General features: G+C 39.1%; 2 protein-coding genes across 4 annotated transcripts in view; one reads left to right on the top strand and one right to left on the bottom strand.

The window, feature by feature from the left end:
• The first annotated feature begins 54 nt into the window (after positions 1–54).
• The window catches only part of XPNPEP3 (X-prolyl aminopeptidase 3), a 41,956-nt gene continuing 21,241 nt past the window's right edge, over positions 55–20,769 (top strand). The window contains exons 1-5 of one of the 3 annotated variants that reach the window (XM_043440043.1): positions 219–240; positions 9,173–9,289; positions 10,077–10,224; positions 18,087–18,494; positions 20,357–20,559. In XM_043440043.1, coding sequence (XP_043295978.1) covers positions 18,143–18,494; positions 20,357–20,559 — 555 coding nt within the window. In that variant the 5' untranslated portion in view covers positions 219–240; positions 9,173–9,289; positions 10,077–10,224; positions 18,087–18,142. Of the gene's footprint in view, positions 241–9,166; positions 9,290–10,076; positions 10,225–18,086; positions 18,495–20,356; positions 20,560–20,769 lie in introns of those variants that run through there. The other 2 variants (XM_043440042.1, XM_043440044.1) reach the window with 2 other exon arrangements.
• On the bottom strand, positions 4,682–5,775 carry DNAJB7 (DnaJ heat shock protein family (Hsp40) member B7). The gene has a single exon (XM_043440046.1). The coding sequence runs from the start codon at positions 5,639–5,641 to the stop codon at positions 4,727–4,729; it is 915 nt and encodes a 304-aa protein (XP_043295981.1). The 5' UTR covers positions 5,642–5,775; the 3' UTR covers positions 4,682–4,726.

Here is a 20,769-nt window from a genome sequence, read left to right as displayed (position 1 = left end):
CACAGCTCCGGGCGTGACGTAAACATACTGCGCCGCTGTGGGAGGAAAGCCCGGCGAGCGGCGCCGGCCGGAAGGGGAGGGGCGCCTGGCCAGGTTTCCTGGCGACACAGCCCTGCTGGCGACCGCTTCTCCGGCAGTTTTTCTCGTTTCCTTCCTGACGCCTGAGCGTGGCAGTTATGCCTTGGCTACTCTCGGCAACTAGGCTTGTTCCCGCGGTAGCAAGCGCCCGCAGCTTCTCAGGTTAGACTTAACCTCCCACAGTGTCCCCTCCGGAGCTTGCTCTGCGAAGCCTGAGGCGCGCCAAGCGGGATCCAAGTTGGTCTCAGGCGACCCCTGCTTCGGCGGACCCTTCTACCGGGACTTCCACGCCTCGAATTTCTTCTCTTCCTCCTTCTGCCCCTGAGAAAGGGTGGGCCCGGTGTTCTTTCTACCGTCGAAGTAGTCTGGGAGTTGAAATGACTGCAGAGAGAAAAGTCTGATGTCTTCCCCGAGGGGTTAAGTCATGCGGACTCAAGAAACTTGTGTCAGTTATCAGTTGTTCTGGTGACAAGGTGTCTCTCATCAGGTAGCTCTTGTTAGGATAACCTAATAAGTTTAGGATAACTTAAAATCGTATTTTCGTGTTTTCAAAGAGTTGACGTGAGAGCTGGCTCTCACGAAATGGACATGAAACGTTACGTTTAATAATACAAATCCTTTTGTATTTCTACTTCCAAGAGTAGTTTCTCTTGGAAGAGGTAATGATTGGAAATACTCCTGAGGCTTTTTATGTCTGAAAGTTTTGTTTGTAAAGGCAAAGTAGAGTATTCTGGGAATATGGGAGGGGATATTTTTAGGGTGTATTGTGTCGTGAGGAATTGATGCAATGAACATGAAACTTAATCGGTGAAAGCTGAATCGTCTGCCTTTCAGGCAGATCTGCCATTGGGTCATATTTTAGTTTTGGGGGGCGATAGGTGAACAGTGTGTGCACCAGAGCATGTGGTCTGTGACACCAAGGCTGTGTCTTGGCATTTATTTATTGTGTTGCTATACTTGAATTTATTGACAGTGGGATGTAATTATATCAAGACTTACTCCTAACTCTAAAATATAAAAATAAAAAGTAATGTCCAGTGCACAGAACTTGCTCTTTGCTTCTAATAGCTAGGCTGCAGAAATCTGTCCCTCTCCATCGAAAGTAGGTGAATAGATATGCTGTCAGTCAGTCTTGAACACAAAGGCCATAGCTTATGATTTAGAGCTGGAACCATTGACTTACTTGTGACTTTTCTTTTTCTTTTTTTGTATTTGTTGAGACTTTGTGTGAAACCTGATTAACCAAGGTTTAGGACAAGGTACTGGATTACACCAGGGCTTCCATGGTGACTCAGCTGGTAAAGAATCCACCTGCAATGCAGGAGACCTGGGTTCCATCCCTGGGTTGGGAAGATCCCCTGGAGAAGGGAATGGCTACCCACTCCAGTATTCTGGCCTGGAGAACTCCATGGACTGTATAGTGCATGGGGTCGCAAAGAGTTGGACACTACTGAGTGACTGTAGTTTAAGTTTTTAGTTTACTGGACTATACATACCAAGATCTTTGAAAAATGTATTTATCATGCTTCATTTTGCCTCAGTAGAATAAGTAAGTTTAACTACTCTTCTGTTAACATCATAATATACATATATAGGGGAATTCTCTGGTAGCTCAGTTGGTGAAGAATCTGCCTGCAGTTCAGGAGACCTGGGTCCAATCCCCAGGTCGGGAAGATCCCCTGGAGAAGGAAATGGCAACCCTCTCCAGTATTCTTGCCTGGACAGTCCGATGCCCAGAGGAGCCTGGCAGGCAGTAGTCCATGGGGTCTCAAGACCATGGGGTCTCAGTTGACTTAGCCACTACACCACCACCATACATATATAGGCTTTCTGAATGAATGATCTTGTTGGATCTTCACAAGTCCAATAAGTTAGAGCAAATATTTTACTGATAGGAAACTGAAACCAACACAGTATCACAAGTAGCAAATCAGGAATGTTTTGTGATTGCCATATAGTCCTTTTCCTGTTATACTTGTGCTCGGTCTTACTCTAACTTAGTAGAGTCCTTTTGGAACTTTTTATTGAGCCAGAATGACTTCAATTAGTAACTTTTGAGTTAGGAGTCATTCTGGATGAATCTCCACTTGCCTAGAGTTACAGTCTAGTCAGATGATAGAGAAGCAACAGACAAATGAGAATATAGCAAAGGATAGTGATTAGAGTCTTGACTCAAGTGACATGGGAGCTCAAGAAAGGCAGTATTAAGTGGTATCTGACTTTCTGCAACCGGATCTTAGTCTCTGCAGTGGAAGTGTAAAGTCTTAACCACTGGACCGCCAGGCAAGTCCTACTTGCAGCTGCCAGAGTAGGCCTGTTTAAGTGCGTCAGATTATGTCACTCTTCTGCTCAGAGCCTCCAGTGGCCTCCTGTCCCAAATGTTATACCATAGTTTATACTGTGATCTGAAAGTCATTGCATACTGTGGACTTCTCTTACCTTCATACTTCATCTACTTGCTCTCAGAAAGGGCCACGTGGATCTCCTCCATGTTCCTCACGCACCTTATACAACATGCTTTAGGGACATTTGACTTGGTAGTCCTGCTACCTGGAATCCTCTTTGACCAAATATCCACATGGCTGACTCCTTCATTTCACTGAGATCTTTTCTCACATGTAACCATCATTTCACCCTGGCTACCTTGGCTGAAATTTCAACACTCTTGCTCCGAAACTTCTATGTCCTGCCCCTGATTTTTTTTACTTGCACCTATGACTAACATATTTTACTTAGTATTTGTTTATTGTCTCTCTCCAGTCTAAGCTCTGTGACAGCTAAGAGTTTTTTGTTTGTTCATTATTGTATCCCAGGTACCTAGGATACTACCTCACAAATAGTGGGTCCTCAAAAAATATTGTTGAATGAGTGAAAGAATAAAAATAATGGGATGAAAGCAGTGTATTTTGAAAATGAAATAATTACAGGAAGCTAAGAAGTAATTGTGTTGAAATTAAATTCATTTAAAGGAAGCAAATATATAAAAACAGTTGCTCAATATCTGATACATCTGTAACTCTGAAACTCATCTGTTTTTCTTCCATCATAAGCCTAGGTTGCTATGGCTAAAGGTGGTATTTTAGAGTAATGTATTTTTATATCCTGTGTACATACTCAAAAAATTAGAAAGTTTCCTGTCTGGTGTAAGTCACTGATGGCCACCCATGCATGATACAGCCACATTGCTCTGAAGAATCCAGGATAAGTCTGGCTTTAAAAGGAAAAAAAAAATGTAAAATACGTGCATGCATGCTGTCACTTTAGTCGTGTCTGACTCTGCGACCCCACGCACTGTAGCCCGCCAGGCCCCTCTGTCCATAGGATTCTCCAGGCAAGAATCCCGGAGTGGCTTGCCATGCCCTTTTCCAGGCGATCTTCCCCACCCAGGGATCAAACCTGCATCTCTTAGGTCTCCTGCGTTGGCAGCTGAGTTCTTTACCACTAGCACCATCTGGGAAGCCCGGTTGCTGGTTAAAAGTCTTTCTAATAAGTCTCATGTCTGGGCCACTTGGAGAGAGTTTGTAAAATACATGTAACATCAAATTTACCATGTTAATAATTTTTAAATAAACAGTTGTGAAAAGATCTCCAGAACTTTTTCATCTTGCAAATCTAAATCTGTATCCACTGACAGTGCTTTCTCTTCCTCCCTGCAGCCCCTGGTATCCACATTTCCACTTTCTGTTGCTATGAATTTGACTTTAGATACCTCATATAAGTAGAATCATAATGTCTCAAAGTTCATCCATGTTGTCACATGTGACAAGGTTTCCTTACTTTCTAAGGCTGAATAGTATCCTATTCAGCCTCTGTGTATGCCTATATGTATAAATATTTTATCTATCCATCCGTCAATTGACATTTGGATTGGCTCCACCTCTTGGCTGTTGTGAATAAGTGAGCTTTGAACATAGGCATCCAGATATAAGTGTAACTATTTTTAACTTAAAATGCTTTTATACTTTCATTTTTAATTTATAATGTCTTAAATTGTGTATGAAGTGCTCTGTGATCATTGAAAAACGTCATCTCATTAATAACTATGTAGACTGAACCCGTGTGTTTTAATACATTTTTAGCTGCTAATGCTTTATGTATGTCAGAAGTCTGTAAAGTAGCTTTAATTAGATCAAAGGAATGATTATAGATTATAGATGTGACTAAAGAAAAACTTCATAATATATAAGCATTTATATGATATATATAATATATAAGCATTGCAGGCAGATTCTTTACCAGTTGAGTCATAAGGGAAACCCAAGAATACTGGAGTGGGTAGCCCATCCCTTCTGCAGCGGATCTTCCCAACCCAGAAATCGAACTGGGGTCTGCTGCATTGCAGGCAGATTCTTTACCAACTCAGTTATGAGGGAAGCCCATATAAGCATTTATCTCAAAAACAAAAAGTAAAATAATCTTTGCTGTTTTCTAAACTCTTAATATCCCTGTTACCACAGTTCATCTCTTTCTAACCATCTTGTTCTAATCCAAACAACCACTCATCAGGTGTCTACAAGCCTGCTAAGCACATTAAAAACATAATCTTAGTGTAGTATTAAACCAATATCATCTACAAAACTGATTAACAGAAACACACAGAGAGTTGTGTTCAAATGTTATATGAACACAATGTGTCTGAAGAATCAATTTAACAATTCCTTTTAGTTGACTTCTTCTTCTGTACTTTTTTATGCTTCTTTTTTTTTCTCTTACCACCTTCTTTGAATCCTGCTGAGAAAATAGAGGGATTCCAGTTGTTGGTGACCCAAGTTACACCCTGCTCATCACTGTTTGCATGTTTGGGGCTGCAGGACTTTTGTGAATAATTGTTGAATGACTGTCTTCTCCAACTGCATTCTTCAGCAAAGCCCTCTTCATCTGCCACACCATTTGAAAGAAAGGACTTCAACTCATCATTTTCTTCATCTCTTTCTAGGTCATCCTCAATAATTCTTTTTGTATTGGTATTTCTGCCATTAACAGTCTTACCTGAAGTTGTAACGGTAACGTAGTTGTCCATCCCACTATCATCAAATGCCAGGGAAGAAAATGAATAAAGTCCCTCGTGGCCCAGTGAACCAAATGGTGTATATCCTGTGTCATATGAAGAAAATCTCTCAAAAACTGGATATTCACTGGATGTAGAGAAAAAGGATCTTGCACCTCTGTTTCTGCTTCCATAGGAGCTCCTTGAATTATTTAAAAGGTCTTCAAGTGAGTCTTCAAAGAAATGAAATGAAAATGGGTCCCTTTCACCAAAAATTTCTTTAAAGACATCATCTGGCTTACGGAATGTGAAGCCATATTCAGAAGAATCATCGAAATCACTTCCACCTTCACCATTTAACCCCTCTTTGCCATATTTATCGTAAATGTCCCGTTTTTCATCATGTGATAATACCTCATATGCCTCAGCTACTTCTTTGAATTTTCTCTCGGCTTCTTCTTTGTTTTCTGGATTTTTATCCGGGTGCCATTTAAGTGCCACTTTTCGATAAGCCTTTTTAATATCCTCAGGTGAAGCATGTCTCTGCAATCCTAGAACTTGGTAGTAATCCACCATGTTTTTAACAGATGGTTGGAAAGGGCTGCTCTAGGGAGTGAGAACTGTGGTTTCCTCTCAGCTCAGGCTCTGCTGGTGCTGGTGGTAGAGGCAGTGACTATAAATAGGCAATTTTACATTGAGGATAATGTTATTACCTTGGACCACTGCTAGGAGACGTTAGGATACTGATTATGTGGCAAGCAAACTTCAAAGCTTATGTCAGAGGGCTGCATTGTGGTGTCATTCTGGGCTTGGGAGCAGACCTTCTTGGGACCAGACCTTCTAAATGGAGCTAGTCCAGAGTCAAACCAGACCATCCTTAACCCTCTGGACTGTTTCTCCCATGTTTTCCTAGAAGCCTCAAACAGTGCCCCATAAACCAGTGGAACGTGTTGTAGTATGGCCGCAACATGCCCCTTACGTAATATGACCTCAGGGTTACTGAGCCTTAATAACTTATTTCTCAGTTCTTCCATGTTTTGGTTTGGAAAAATGAAGAATTTGTGAACTCTGAAAAAGTACCTAAGCAGTTGACATACTTATTTCAACCTTAGAAAGTCATTGTATTGGTTTCCTGAGACTACCATAATAAATTAACACGGACATGTCTGCTTATAACAGTAGAGGACTTCCCTGGTGGTCCAGTGGATAAGACTTCCCCTGCCAGTGCAGGGAACATAGGTTCGATCCCTGGTCCAGGAAGATTCCACATGCAGCGGAGCAGCTAAACCCATGTGCCGCAACTGCTGAGCCCAAGTGCTACAGCCACTGCCGCCTGTGCACCTGGGGCCCGTGCTCCGGGACGGGAGAAGCCGCCCAGTGAGAAGCTCACGCGCCACGACAGAGGAGCCCCGCAACTGGAGGAAACCCGCGCACAGCAATGAAGACCCAGCACAACCAAAAGTTTTAAAAAATAAAGACATTAAAAAAAAACAACAACATAGAAATGTATTGTCTCACAGTTCTGGAGACCAGAAGCTTGACATCGTGTGTCAGCAGGGCTCCATTCCTTCCAAAGGCTCTAGGAGGGACTCCATCCTTTACGTCTTCCAGCTTCTGGTGACTCTAGGTATTCCTTGGCTTGTGGCCACATCACTCCTGTTTCTGCCTCCGTGGTTACATTGCTTCCTTCTCTTCTGTCTCACTTCTCCTCCTGCATTTCTCTTGTAAGGACACAGGTCATTGGATTTAGGACTGACCCAGATAATGCAGGATGATCTTTTTATCTCAAGTTCCTTAATCTAGTTCTACATCTGCAGAAACCTTTCTTCCAAATTAACAGTCACAGGGTCTGGGGATTACGGTATAGACATATCTTTTGGGGGCTACCATGTAAAATATTGCAGTGATAAAACCATTTTAGTGCACTGAGACAAACTTTTTTAATGGAATAGGGATTAAAAATAACAATCATAGGAAGAATAGTATTCAGTGAAATTTAAATACATCCACTGTCATTCCTAATTTATAATCCCTGCTAGAACCTTTAACTTGATTTAGACTTTTGCGTTTTGCTGTTGGAGTGATTGTGTGTTCACAGGGAGATTGTATGGCACTAATTGTGTCATTGGGAATTTGGCAGAGAGGACTTACTGAGTGGCAGGGTGGAGGCGAAAGAGCAAAGATTTTTAAGTTAAAACTGAGTTTAAATCCATGGCTGATTCATGTCAATGTATGGCAAAAACCACTACAATATTGTAAAGTAACTAACCTCCAACTAATAAATGAAAAAAAAACAAACAAAAAAACTCTGAGTTTAAATCCTAGCTTCTTAAGTACTGCATGAGAAAGTGAAAGTGTTAGTTGCTCAGTCATGTCTGACTCTTTGTGACTCTATGGACTGTAGCCTGCAAGGCTTCTCTGTCCATGGGATTCTCCAGGCAAGAATACTAGAGTGGATTCCCCTTCCCTTCTCCAGGGGATCTTCCCAACCTGGGGATCAAACCTGGGTCTCCTGCTTTGCAGGCAGACTATTTACCGTATGAGCCAACATTGCACAAATTACTTCAGAATCTAATTCCTTATTTGTTTTTTTTTCTTTTAAAGCGATAATGCCAACCTCATGTGACAGTTAAAAATCTAATTCCTTAGTTTGGTGTACAAAGCCTTTAGTTGTCTGATCCTTACCTTGCTGATACTTTACTCTCCCTCCAGCAGCAGCACTGACCTGAAACGCTCTTTCCGTCCCTCTTGCCTTAGTAAGCACAGTGTCTTCTATGCCTTCCCTTTCATGTCTCATTCATGATACCTTCCACTCCGCTTGTCGCTTTCACTTGACTAATTCCTGCTCAGACTAGGTGTCACCTACTTCTGCAGCCCCACATGAGCACCTTTTGTGTGCTTCTCTGTTCCCCAGAGCTTTGTGTCCTGTCTTTGTCATTGTGCCTTCCTACAGCATTGTTTCGGTCTTTGTGCTCTCAGAAACCTCGTGTATGAATCCACCAGTGCTCACCATGTGGTATTGCTCTGTCTCACATCCACTAGACTACATATTCTTTTAAGACCAGGGCAGATAGTCTTAGGTTATTCTTGTGTTTTTTCCAGCATGTACCAGTCACACACTTAATAGATCTAGTTGAATACTAGAGTATTAAACTGTAATATTCATGTATGGATGTGAGAGTTGGACTATAAAGAAAGCTGAGTGCCAAAGAATTGATGCTTTTGAACTGTGGTGTTGGAGAAGACTCTTGAGAGTCCCTTGGACTGCAAGGAGATCCAACCAGTCCATCCTAAGGGAGATCAGTCCTGGGTGTTCATTGGAAGGACTGATGTTGAAGGTGAAACTCCAATACTTTGGCTACCTGATGTGAAGACCTGACTCATTGGAAAAGACCCTGATGCTGGGAAAGATTGAGGGCAGGAGGAGAAGGGGACAACAGAGGATGAGATGGTTGGATGGACATGGGTTTGGTTGGACTCCGGGAGTTGGTGATAGACAGGGAGGCCTGGCGTGCTGAGGTTCATGGAGTCTCAGAGAGTCGGACACGCCTGAGCAACTGAACTGAACTGAACTGCTTCAGTACTAGTATTGAAGCTTACTGGCTTCTTGTACTAACTGTAATTAAGCATTTTTCATACATTATTTCATCTAGCTCTAACATTCCAAGGTTAAATGAGATAGTATGTGCATATTTTCCCAGACTTCACATATTCTCAGTAAAAACGTTCACTTATTCTGAATTTTAGGGCACAGCATAACACTACTTCAATGAAATGCTTCCTACCTCTTCCCCTGCTTTTGTTTGTTTCCTTTCTTCTGTTCCCATAGCTCCTTATTCATATGCTAATCATACTGTGTGTGTATATATGCCTCTATTATGTAATAGTAGACTAAAGTCACTTAAGGTAAAAATAATCTTATTTCTATATGCCTGAGGCCCAGCACATGCTCTGGCTGGCTCAGAGGAAGGGCCATGTAAATATTGAAGGAGATGCTAATTTGCATGTTTCTGAAGCAGCCTACTGCTGGAGACATAACTATGTGTATATACTGTGAGGACTAGCTAGATGCACTGTTCTATTTCATCGTCCTTATTTCTCCTCCAGGATGCTTGTCATGTTCACAGCGAAGATACTCCCTGCAGCCCATCCCAGAGAGGAGGATTCCAAACCGATACTTAGGCCAGCCCAGCCCCTTTACACACCCACACCTCCTTAGACCAGGTAAGGCCTTTGAACTGTAATGACAGTCTCTCTCTTCAGATGCTTTGTCTAGGACCATGCCATCCAGTAGAATTTCTTAATGTAAATTTAAATAGCTGTAGGGCTAATAGTACTGTTTAGACAGGACCATCTAGGGCAATAAATATGATTAGGCTAAAATTCAAAAGTATCAGTGAAAAAAATACATATTTCAAGATGTTTTTAAAGAAACGTTTCCTAAAACATGATTTCTAGAACTGTGTTCTGACTATTGATTCATTGTGAACTGTGTTAAAAACATTTTAGGAAACATTTTTCTTGAAAGCATGAAATGCTCATTTCAGTATTAACAAAAATATTTCTATAGAGATTACTCAAGATTTCTGGATGTGGTAACGATGATAAAGGTGATGCAAAAAGTTGATAAAAGTTTACTTCGCTAATTTTTATAAATTGGTAAAGGTTTACCTCACTGATTTTTTTTTTTCTACTTTAAGATTCCAATGTTGCTGCTACTTCTAGCACTATATCTAGCACTACTTCTAGATATGTCATTACTATTGTTCAAATTCATACCTAAGGTTTCTTTTGTTTTTTCAAAGAGACAGTTAAGGGATGAACTATGATGAATGAATATCATCCCAAAGAGGTAGATAGGATGAAACCAGATGCTTTGTAGAAAATGAAGTCAGGTTTTCCCAGGCTTCTGCCATGGAAGTTAAATCTGTATTTACTGTGTAAGCCTAGATTATTAATACAATCTGAATTGCCTTTGGAAATATGTTGCTCTTTCACTATCTCCACTCAGTGAATGATACCAGTGTGTCTCTCAGTGAGGGCTTCCTGTTGCTGATTCTTCATCAGACTAGAGTTCCTGCTGGGAAGTCGGCTGAGACTCAGGAAATGCAGCTCACCACTGAAACACACAAGAAATCAGAGTTTTTCAAAGCTGTAAGGTAAGCTTTGTAGCAGTACAGTTGGTACTAATTTAAATATTTCTCTATCCAGTCAACCTGCCTGTAGCTTCAGTTTGATATTAATTTACCAGCTTTGAAAATTACTGATTTCTCGTGGTGAGATGCTTTTACATGGTGAGCTGCATTTTCCAGGCCTTGAAACTAGTAATCATATCCTCAAGGTGATGGCCTCTGTCTAGGCTGTTATTTCTGTTAACGTGCATGATAACTATGTAAAAAGTGAGTATGAATAAATATACACATACAAGTTCACATGTTCATATAAACTATGGGAGAAAGGAATACACATCATAATCTTGATTCTCCTGGATAATAAGGATTGGCATAAGGGAGAAGGGACAGAAGTAGATGGAATTTTAAAAGAGAATTATCATTGTAAAAGAAGCTATCACATACATAGTTTCCGAAGTATTAATCACCATATAGAGATGCAGAACTTATCAAAGTGTTAAAATAATTGTGGGGTGTAGGAAAAGTCAGTTATTAAGAAAAATTAAAAGACATGTAATCCTTTTTTTAAAATCTCTTTTATAGAGCTAACGTCAGTTTAATAGTTTGAAATGTAAAATTATGTTTCTATTACATGTTTTGCTCCCAAAGGTTTCGTGTTTGGCATATTTTCCCAATACTTGCCAGTACTTTAAACTTTTGGAAAATATCTTAGTCACTTTCCTAGTTATTATACAAGTTCTATATGTATTATAGGCAAATTAAAGAATACAGATAAGCATAATTTCTTTTTAAAAAATTACTCATAATTCTACCGTTTAGAGAAAGCAACTGTTGAGATTTTAGTGCATTATCTTTCTAGACTTATTTCTCACATAGAATTATGTGTGCATGTATACACACTCTATATACTGATCAATTATTTCCTTAAAGTAAATTCTTAGCGGGACTTCCCAGGCAGTCCAGTGATTAGGACTCAGTACTTTCACTGCCGTGGCTCAGGTTCAGTCCCTGGTCAGGGAATTAAGATCCCACAAGCCATGTGGCAAAAAAAGGAAAAACCCAAAATTCTTAGAAGTGAAATTACTGAATCAGCACCTTCTGAATTTTTAATTTCCCTGTATTTCTTTTGACCACACCTATGCATTTCCTAAAGCAACAGTAGCTTGGAAGATATCAGCAGAAAGACATGGGAGATAAAGGAGTTCTATGATGGCTGTGCTTACTACTGCTTAAGATGGAAATAAAGAGTCAGATTCACTCCCTCAAGTCCTCTCAGTGATTTCTAAACTTTTCCTTTGCTTAAAGAAGTCTGAGCATTATAGACTACTTCTTCTTTTTATGACATTGCCATCTTTGTGTTAAGAACTATGTCTGTAGAGACAGAAGTGTCAGTTCATCCTTCCTGATCATTAACATGCCTTCTACTTATTATCTATCACCAGGAAGAAAAGGGATTCCATGAAGGAAGGCAAGTGGCCTTCTGAGTTAAATACCATTATGAACCACGAGTCTCCTTTTATAGTATCTGTACAGGGAAGACACTTGGATAGTTTCCTGACATTGCAAGGTGTGCAGCTTCATCAACAGTTCCCTTCCAGAGGATAGGAAAAATTAGTGCCTAATTAAGAATTATTTCCAAAAACCTATGTTTCTAACATTTTTATGTTCCTAAGCAAAATTAATTTTTGAATATGTGATATAGTTTGGATCTTAAAAAGGGGTTATTCAAAGAGTTGGGCTTGTCAGAATGACTTGTCTGACCTATGCAGAGCCACTTCTTGGTTTTCTTTCAACTACAACAGTGACTGGATTCACTGGGACATAATCAGAACACAACTGTGTGGCCCAGAATTTGAGGGAATGCCTTTACCATGGACTTTTTTGTCCCTTATCAAGTAATGGCTAAGACTGTACAGTAATTGTCAAGTGTAATATTTAAAATGATGAAAAGAAAGGTTCTAGAGTGGATTATACATAATCATTCTCAAATCTTCTTCACTGAAAAGTTTCAAAACCAGTTAGTTATCATCTTTAGTTTAGTGATAGTTTATTGTAGTTCTGCCTTAAGCAAGGGGTGTATTTTTTTTTTTTAAGTTTTGTTAAACATCATTGACTTTAATAATATCTAAAAGATCAAGATTTATTTCAGTGGGGTGAGATTTTTATACTGTTATAGATATTACAGAAACACCTTTGTGCATATTTCTCATCCATATCAAGAAATTCTCTGAGGTAAAGATTAGCATGAATCTAGCCCAGGAAAGAATTGGGAATCTTCTAAAGAGCTGAATAAAGGTGGGAGAGGGGATTGGGATGGGGAATACATGTAAATCCATGGCTGATTCATGTCAATGTATGACAAAAACCACTACAATATTGTAAAGTAATTAGTCTCCAACTAATAAAAAAATAAATGGGAAAAAAAAAAAAAGCTGAATAATAAAAGTCTCCTGAATCACTCGAAACTCATTCTTGTCATTGTGAGAGAAAGCCAGATGATTCGGGGCTTTCATGTAAATAATTACTTTTATAAGGGTAATGGTCATCCTTATACCTACATACAACAATATAACTCATACTCCATTCAAGATAGAGAACATTGCTATCACCCTAGAAGGTCCTCTGATACCCTTCTAGTCAGTTCCACCTCCATCCTTAACCACTGGTCTCGTTCCTAGCAGCATGATTGTTTTGCCTGTTTGTGAGTTTTGTGTAAGGGAGATCATACAGTATGAACCCTTTTTCTCTGGCTTGTTTTGCTCAGTGTATGCAGATAAAATCCATTTAGAGATTTTTTCAATTATTTATTTGGTCATTTCATTTTTTTCAGAGACATCTTCGTTTTATGTTGTAAAGGAAATGTTTGTTAGCTTTTTCTTTATCCCTGTTTTCCAGCTATATAGTAATAGATCATTTTATGCACTTCTTCCTTATTACACAATAAAAGCTACCTAATATTAGACAGCATTCAAGGACACTTCTTCAAATCAGACCATGTTAAAATCCTAACCTAGGGACTTCCCTGGCAGTCCAGTGGTTTAGCCTCCTCCCTTCCACTGCAGGGGGCACAGGCGCAATTCCTGGTAGGGGAACTAAGAACTCACATACCACAAGGCACAGCCAGAAAAGGAAAAAATCCTAACCTAGTTAGTTTCAGGAAGTAATTAAAATACATACCTAGATTGTAGCAAAGACTTGCATCTTTCCATCCATATTTAGTCTTCGTAAAACTTTCTTCTCTGGGTTTTCTGCCTGGCTGATAAAATATGAAGAACATTTTTCTTATTGTCTTCAGAGGCCCAGTCCTCAATATCCTGGAAGAGCTTTTCTTCTTGGCACCCGACTCTCAAGATTGATTATGAGACTTTGCTATTTACAGAGTCCAGATTGTGACATCTAGGCATTTGATTGGCTAAATAAGCTTGTTTGAGTAGCCACTCTATCCTTAATTGACTTCACGTGATAAAATACTGACTGTGCTTTTTAATACTTTACAGTTTGATGAAGTCATCCATAAAGTCTATTCAGATACAATTTTATCCGAAGAAATTCAGGCTACGTTGACTATAATGATTAGCTCTATGATCAAAGGCCGTAATAACTGTCAGGTTTACCTCTAGGGTTAAAGTTCATTGCTTTATCACACTTTTACCCCGTCCTTCAATTGATAAGAAAAGGTATGTTTTTTCCTTGGATAATTTTTCTGTTGTGACCAAGAGTTCCTTGGAATTTCAGAAGTTTAGAAGCATTTAGTTAATAGTCACTCTATAGTGTTTATAATTAGTAAGCTTGGAGAAATGTAGCCAGTGTTTTAAATATTTCTCATATAGTCATTTGTATGAAATTACATTCAGCAATGATAAATGCTTGAAGGATGTGAAAGATGGTTTTGCTATCCTGCTTTGATTTTTAAATAATTTTTCTCTTTTTTCAGAAGTTACTTAATATATTATGTGTATACTCTGTTATTAATGAAAATGAGATAACTCATTAATTAAGATCATTAATACTGTGAGTTTTCTTTCAAAATTTTTTTTAAAAACAAAAAATGAATTGATTTTTTAAGTTTAATTACATGGACTAAAGCTGTGAAATAACCAAAAGTGAAGCACAGGAAAGGGACAAAAGTAAAACAAAAAAAGGAAAAGTTGGATAATTCACTTGTTATAACCAGCCTCTGCTTTTAGAAAAGAGTATCTGCTGTTTGTGGTAAACCAGGAAATTTCCAATATTGAGTAACAGTAGCTGACTTAAAGTGAATAATTATCAGGGAGATAAATAGTTAAGCTATTCTTAGGCTCTGGTACAACGTTCAGTATTCTGCTGTGGAGCCCTAGGATACTCTTAGCCAACTTAATCCTGAGAGAAAGAAATATATGACCTGAGCTCTTCTAGGACCTGCTCTGTTGCTTTGCAGATTCAAATTGTCACAAGGCCCTTCATTCATCTATTTTGTTTCTCCCCAATTTCGTTAATATTAACAAAAATGTCAATGTTTCTATTGTAGGTAAATAAAAGTTAAAAATTATTAATGAGGTACAGTTACAGGTAACACAACTAGACGCTTCCCAAGTAGTCAGAAACAACTGAGTTGCATGTACTGCACATGAGCACTAAGAAAACTCGGAGAACTTTGACCCCGCAGTTGCTCTCCTGGGACCGACTGTCCTACAGAAGTAAGAGCACCAGTGTCCATAGGGCAGGAAGGCACCCTGTGGATATAAGTATAAAGATATTTATTATTGTAGCAGAAAGTTATATGAGTGCCCACCAGCAGGGAAATAAATCAGGAAATTATGATACAGTGTCCCAAGAAATAGTACGGAGACATCAAGCAGAATGAGTTGAAGTTATGCCAGATGAGTTGGTGGGAGGGATTTCTATGAGGTATTGTGTTAGAAAAGCAATGTGAAGAAAAGACTGTGGTGTCCCATTTTTGTAAAACACTAGGGACTCATACAATCCTAAATGCAGGTAATGTGTATGTGTTTATATGAATATTGAGAAAGATAGGAAAGGATATGATGTTGTTCAGTCACTAAGTCCTGTTGTTGTCGTTGTTGTTTAGTTACTAAGTCATGTCCAACTCTTTGTGATCCCCTGGACTGTCGCAGGCCAGGCTCCTTTGTCCTCCACTATCTCCTGGAGTTTGTTTAGATTCATGTCCGTAATTGCCTCTGCTTTCTACAGTAGTATCTTTGACACCTTCCAACCTGGGGGGCTCATCTTCCAGTGTCACATCTTTTTAAAAAGCCTTTTCATACTGTTCATGGGGTTCTCACAGCAAGAATACTGGAGTGACTTGCCATTCCCTTCTCCAGTAAACCGCGTTTTGTCAGAGCTCTTCTGACCGTCTGTCTTGGGTAGCCCTGCACAGCGTGGCTCACAGCTTCATTGAGTTATGCAAGCTCCTTCCCCCATGACACGCTGTGATCCATAAAGGGGAAGTTTACTTACTAGAATACAAGCCATGGGGATGGTTCTAATGTAGGTAGAAGGAGGGAAGGGGAATGAGGGCTCAAATAATGAAGAAATGGGGTGGGGAGTATGGTGTGATTACATTTATACACAACTATAAGATGTATATATGGAAAAGAAATAATTTTAAAAAAAGGTAGATCAAAGGAACGAATGAGCATGATCAGGGTTAATTAAGAAAGTGTTTTGAATGAGAAGAGTCTAAAAGCAAACATCTTGAGCTTCAAGTCTTGGAGTGGATTGCGTTGGAAGGAGAAGAAATTTTAGAAAAGGGGCACATTGTGAGCAAGGTAATAGGGAAAGAACAAGTTGGAATTGAGACTTAGAAGTAATTAATTTCACAATAATTGGAGGAATACTAAGGAAAAAGTTTAAGTCTCCAAAGACCACATATGGTGTAATTTCATTTATATGAAATCTCTATAATAGACAAATCCATGGAGATAGAAAATAGCGGTTGTGAAAGGCTGGGGTGGATTCAGAGGAAACAGAATGACTGCTAATTGGTGTGGGGCTTCTTTTTGGAGTAGTGGAATTTTCTCAAGTTGTTTTAGGTAATGGCTGCACAAACCTGTGAATATACCAAAAAGCACTGAATTCTATACTTGTAAGTGGGTGAATTGTATGGTATGAAAATATCTCAGTAAAGCTGTTACCCAAAAGTGTTGGCCAGATAAGTTGAAGTTACCTGGTAGAGAACATTAATATGTTAATATTAAATGTAAATGTCAAAATAGCTTAATTGAATTTGATCTAATGGACAATAGAAAACCATTATAGGTTATGAGTATGGAGTGGACTGTCCATGGTTTCCCTTTTTTAGCCTTTTTATCTCTTTATTTGAGATTTTAATTGTAAGAGTATATACTCACTGAAACAAAATTCAAATAATATAAAAAAATCTTGTTAGAGAATTTCAGTTTATCTCACTCTCCATAGGTTACCACTATAAAAATTGTGGTTCTTTTCCAAATTTTTCTAAATTCTTTTTTTTCTCTCTCCTTTAATTTTTTTTTTAAATAATGGGAACATATTGTCCATCTTCATAATTAATTTCTTATATACAGCCTGTTTCGTGGCCATTTTCTCATACTTGCATACGGAGACTGGCTACCACAGGGAATAATAATTAGTTTCCCACATCACAAAGTCACTGTGAAGATTAAATAAGTTGATTGTTGTTGTTTAGTTTCTAAGTCGTCTTCAACTCTTTGTGACCCCACGGACTGTAGCCCACCAGGCTCCTCTGTCCATGGGATTTCCCAGGCAAGAACACTGAAGTGGGTTGCCATTTGCTTTTCCAAGGGATCTTCCCGACCCAGGGATTGAACCCGCATCTCCTGCATTATCAGGTGGATTCTTTACTACTGAGCCACCAGGGAAGCCCAAATAAGTTGATACATGTAAATAATTAGAATAGTACAGACACATAGTAAGCATTCAGTAAGCATTCGATGTTGTTTTACTCTTAATATGTTAAGTGTAGGCTTAGGAAACATCTGTTTTAGTAGTTCTTTTGTTTGAGAACCTGAAATGAAAGCAGGCATAATTTCCATTTCAGAAGTGAAGCATTCACTCAGGCATCACTGGGCTAGCAGCCAGGCAGTCTTCTAGGTACTAGTATTAAGAACTAAGACATAACCCTTTAAAGGTTCTTAAAATGGGTTGTTTGGGTGAGCTTAAAGGAATCTGAGACTCTTGAAATTATATGTTAAAGTTTGTATGTGCCTACACAAAGTTTAGTAAACAGAGTAAATCCATAGCTTTCAAAAGATTCTCTAGGGCATATTCAAGTCTTTAAAAACCACTTACTAAAAAAAATAAAATAAAAATAAAAACCACTTACTTTATCAGATTTGATTCTCATGACAGCCCCAAGAGGTAGATAGTATTACTAGAGTTCAAAGGCCTGCTATATTCCAGTTGTTATTCTGGGCCCTGAGAATATAGCATTGGGCAAACAGACAAAATTTGATGTCTTTAAGGAGCTTACATTCTTTTGGGTAAGTCTTACACAGAAAATGTGACCCTTCTCCTCACCTTGTATGTTGAAACTTAAGGGCAACTTGGATGGTGTCCCTGAGAGTGCCTTCTGCATAATAATGTTTAATAAATATTTGAACGAATGAGTAAAAGAATGAACCAGAGAGCTGGAAAAGATCTTAAGGGGTCATGATCCCAGTTTTCAGGCAGGACCACATCTAACTATCGATAATTTCTTGCAAATTTTTGCAATGGAATAGAGATTTAAAACCTGGGTTGTCTCCTTAATTTTGCCATGTGCTGTGAGGAGATTGGGCATAAATTGAAGAAATGAACTTGAGTGTCTTCATCTAATATTAAACTATCTTAAGTATCAGTACTCTGCCACTATAGAAATGCGAAGCATCACTGTTATCTGTCATTTCTAGGGGAGGTGACGCCAGGACTATCCCAGGTGGAATATGCCCTTCGCAGACACAAGCTAATGTCTCTGATCCACAAGGAAGCACAAGAGCAGAGTGGTGCAGACCATACCGTGGTACTGCTGTCCAACCCTACGTACTACATGAGCAATGATATCCCCTATCCTTTCCACCAAGACAACAATTTCCTGTACCTGTGTGGATTCCAAGAGCCCGATAGCATTCTGGTCCTTCAGAGCCTCCCTGGCAAGCAGTTACCAGCACACAAGGCCATGCTTTTTGTGCCTCGGAGAGACCCCAGTAGAGAACTTTGGGATGGCCCTCGATCTGGCACCGACGGAGCAATAGCTCTAACTGGAGTGGATGAAGCCTATACACTGGAGGAATTTCAACATCTTGTACCAAAGCTGAAAGGTAACAGATGGGAGCAGAGGTCAGATCACAGGCCAGGTTGGGACTAAGACCTTCTTGCCCATTTGTTCTTCATTTGCTAAAACTGTTAGCATGGCAGCATTTCCCTTGGTACTGTGAAAGAATATAAAGCTTTTCCATAAGACTTTAAGGATTTAATTTATTCATTTGCTAAATCTTCTAGATTATTCATTCACAGAGACTGTTCTAGTGTGAAATCCCAAAAAAGAGGATTTTAATGTGGAGGATGGACATGGGCCACTCTTCAAGATTACTGACCAGTCTATTGACCCTTGCCTACTACTTACCTTACCACTTTTGCCAACTCTTCAAAAACAGGCAGTATTCTCAAAGAATGATCTTTCACCAGCAGCTGAAACACCTGGTGATGCATTATAGAATTACAAATGCAGAATAGATACTGGAAGTGTAAAATCTGTGGCCCCCACTTCATACCTCCTATCAGAATCTGCATTTTAACAAGATTCTCCGGTGGTTCTTGTACACAGTAGAGTTCATGCCCCTTGAAAACGTCACCTTTTCTATGTTTATTCTGGTAAAATTGTGATCACTCAATGTTTTGAGATTCCTTTTCTAGAACTTTTCAGAATGTATACTACATTATAAACTATCCTTAGTGATTCTTACACATCTGCAGCTCCAGGAAGTATTTTATTTTTTAAAGTGTCTAAAAGTCACTTAGAGCCAAATTTGGTAAATAAGATAGATGATCAAGTTATAAAATAATGATTTTTAGACAAAATAAGGTATTTGATTGTAAAATTTCAGTCTGATACTCTTGTAAGATTTATAAACATTTCTGAAGTCATTCTCTAATTAAAAGAGGATTTCAAAATTGCTTCCAACAATCCTGGATTGAAAGTTTAAAATCTAAAAAGGTTTTAAAAGCCTAAAAAGGTTGGCCTATGATTTTATAAAATGACAGCAAATAGTTATGGTTGTTTTACTTTTTAAAAATTACAACAACTAAATTTCTGTTCAAAGTAAGATCAGTTTTACATGTAGTCTACATTTAAAATCATTTGTATTTTAAAAAGTAAAAATATTTTGGAGATTGGATCACTAACGCATACCCAATCAAAATCTTTAGGGCTTTTTCCCCTCTCTGTCCCAAGTCCATTGTATGAAACATAGAAATCTTCAGATTTAAATTGTTGGGAACACTACTCATAGGTTTCTGTCAGAAAATAAAAAGGGAGGGGGAGACAAATAGAGACATGGTGTAAGTGGAAAAAATTTTCATGGTGTGCCTTATCTTATGTCTGGAGCAAAAATCAACCATTTCCTTGGGTCTCCAAAGTGAAAAGGTGAACTGTGGTTGTCTGTAATGAGAACACGTGGCAGATGAAAGAGGACAGGTATTCTGGATGAATGTGGATTATCAGCTCTGAGACCCCCTCTCACCAGTACTGAGACTGTTTGAAACTAAGGGATGGAGCACTTTTAACCATGAGGTTGTAAGCTGAGTACTTTTTCTGTCCTTCTGTGTTCAGTTATTTAACAATACCTCTAGCTGACTTGTGGTGTGGAGAACAATTGTCACAATTTTTGTTAAACAGTTAATAAATAATCAAAGCTTGAGTAAAGCTCTAGTTTCATCTGTTGTCTTTACAAAAAAAAAACACTGAAGTTTGAGGGCAGAAAAAGCCATATATCCAGTCTCAGAATATCTTGCCATTTTCAGGAGGGGCCTTCCCAATGACTTATGACCCATTCCTTCAGGTCCTGAGAGAGTGTGTTCAACCCTTTAGAGTTTATACTGCACATTTTAAAATAGTTTTGACTCTTCAAGTCTATGACAGGTGGTATTTCTTGTTGCTGTCTTATTTTAAATCTGTTTTAAGCCGAGACACATACACTGTGGTATGACTGGATGAGGCCTGCCCACAAACAGCTCCACTGTGACTACCTGCAGCAGCTGGCAGAGGTCAAAGCCAGGAGCAAGAACAGGGTCCGGGCTGTGCAGCAGCTGGTACAGCGCCTCAGGCTGATCAAATCTCCTGCAGAAGTTGAACGGATGCAGGTTGCTGGGAAGCTGACGTCACAGGTATGGTTCTCACCGGAAAAGTTCTTCCCAAATTAAAGAAGTCCAGCTTTTAGGGTTCAGTGGGCACCTTGAGGTTGTGTACCCAGGGCAGTAGTCTCACGGCACATGGACATTTAGCTTCTGCTTTGATGTTTACCAAGTGTGTCTAGAGACTTGTGCAGTACTTAGGAAGGCAAATCAGATCTCCTTCTTGTATCTTTTTATCCATAG

The sequence above is a fragment of the Cervus canadensis genome, chromosome 21 (assembly GCF_019320065.1).
Source record: "Cervus canadensis isolate Bull #8, Minnesota chromosome 21, ASM1932006v1, whole genome shotgun sequence".
Lineage (NCBI taxonomy): Eukaryota > Metazoa > Chordata > Mammalia > Artiodactyla > Cervidae > Cervus > Cervus canadensis.
Note: the sequence above shows the minus strand (reverse complement) of the source record. Positions and strands in the feature narration are given on the sequence as shown.

Excerpts from the sequence above, each read along its gene's own strand:
- DNAJB7 (XM_043440046.1), bottom strand. The coding sequence starts at position 5,641 with ATGGTGGATTACTACCAAGTTCTAGGATTGCAGAGACATGCTTCACCT.